Source organism: Saprolegnia parasitica (assembly GCF_000151545.1).
Source record: "Saprolegnia parasitica CBS 223.65 unplaced genomic scaffold supercont2.1076, whole genome shotgun sequence".
Classification (NCBI taxonomy): domain Eukaryota; phylum Oomycota; class Saprolegniomycetes; order Saprolegniales; family Saprolegniaceae; genus Saprolegnia; species Saprolegnia parasitica.
Genome location: NW_012157470.1, coordinates 1 through 954, shown reverse-complemented (window position 1 = coordinate 954; position 954 = coordinate 1). Strand labels below are relative to the sequence as shown.

Here is a 954-nt window from a genome sequence, read left to right as displayed (position 1 = left end):
ATGCAGTCGGCCGACTCGCGCGAATACAAGCTCGTAGTGCTCGGCAGCGGCGGCGTCGGCAAGTCCGCGCTGGTCATCCGCCTCGTCACCGACAACTTCCTCGAGGACTACGACCCTACGATCGGTACGTGAAGATGGGCCCGATGCACGGAGGTTGACGCATGGTCTGTAGAGGACAGCTACCGCAAGCAGGTCGTGATCGACCAGAAGCAGGCGCTCCTCGACATCCTCGACACGGCGGGGCAGGAAGAGTACACGACGATGCAAGACCAGTGGATGCGCGAAGGCAAGGGCTTCCTGCTCGTGTACAGCATCACGAGCCGGACGACGTTTGACGAGATCAAGACGTTCAAGGACAAGATCCTGCGCGCCAAGGACACGAACCGCGTCTCGATGGTGCTCGTCGGCAACAAGTGCGACCTCGAGCGCAACCGCGACGTGAGCTTTGCCGAAGGCCAAGCGCTCGCGCGCGAGTGGGGCTGCCCCCTCATGGAGACGTCGGCGAAGGAGCGCATCCAGAACGAAGACTGCTTCTTCCAAGTCGTGCGCGAGATCCGCACCATGGACGCGCCGAAGAAGGCGCCGACGACGAAGAAGCCGAGCCCGACCAAAGAGAAGAAGTCGTTCTGTACCATTCTGTAATCGCCCTCGCGTATATATATATATCTGTATGTCTACAACGCGCCAGACAATCCAACTGTGGAGATACAGACGACAGTATTAGTAGTAGATAGACGACTAGACGAGGATCCCGTGCTGGTACTTTATCCGGTACAGCATGATGTCGGGCGGGCACTCCTTCATGTACTGCGTGAGCCACCCGAGCATCTCCGACTCGGACGAGCCAAAGTCCTCGAGGTAAACGCTAAAGAGCTTGGGGAGGCGCACGGTGCGTGGCACGGTCTCGACCACAATATGGCGCTCGCAGTACGCCTTCATGGCCTGCTCCAAGTC

General features: G+C 59.2%; 2 protein-coding genes across 2 annotated transcripts; one reads left to right on the top strand and one right to left on the bottom strand.

Moving 5' to 3' along the window:
• On the top strand, nucleotides 1-642 carry SPRG_18254 (hypothetical protein; the record flags this gene model as incomplete). The annotated part of the gene is made up of 2 exons (XM_012357692.1): nucleotides 1-124; nucleotides 173-642. The coding sequence occupies 2 exons, from the start codon at nucleotides 1-3 to the stop codon at nucleotides 640-642; spliced, it is 594 nt and encodes a 197-aa protein (XP_012213082.1).
• Nucleotides 643-738: 96 nt separating this feature from the next.
• On the bottom strand, nucleotides 739-945 carry SPRG_18253 (hypothetical protein; the record flags this gene model as incomplete). The annotated part of the gene is made up of 1 exon (XM_012357691.1): nucleotides 739-945. A coding segment is annotated over one exon (207 nt), but the record flags the coding sequence as incomplete, so codon positions are not given.
• Between the last annotated feature and the right edge of the window lie 9 nt (nucleotides 946-954).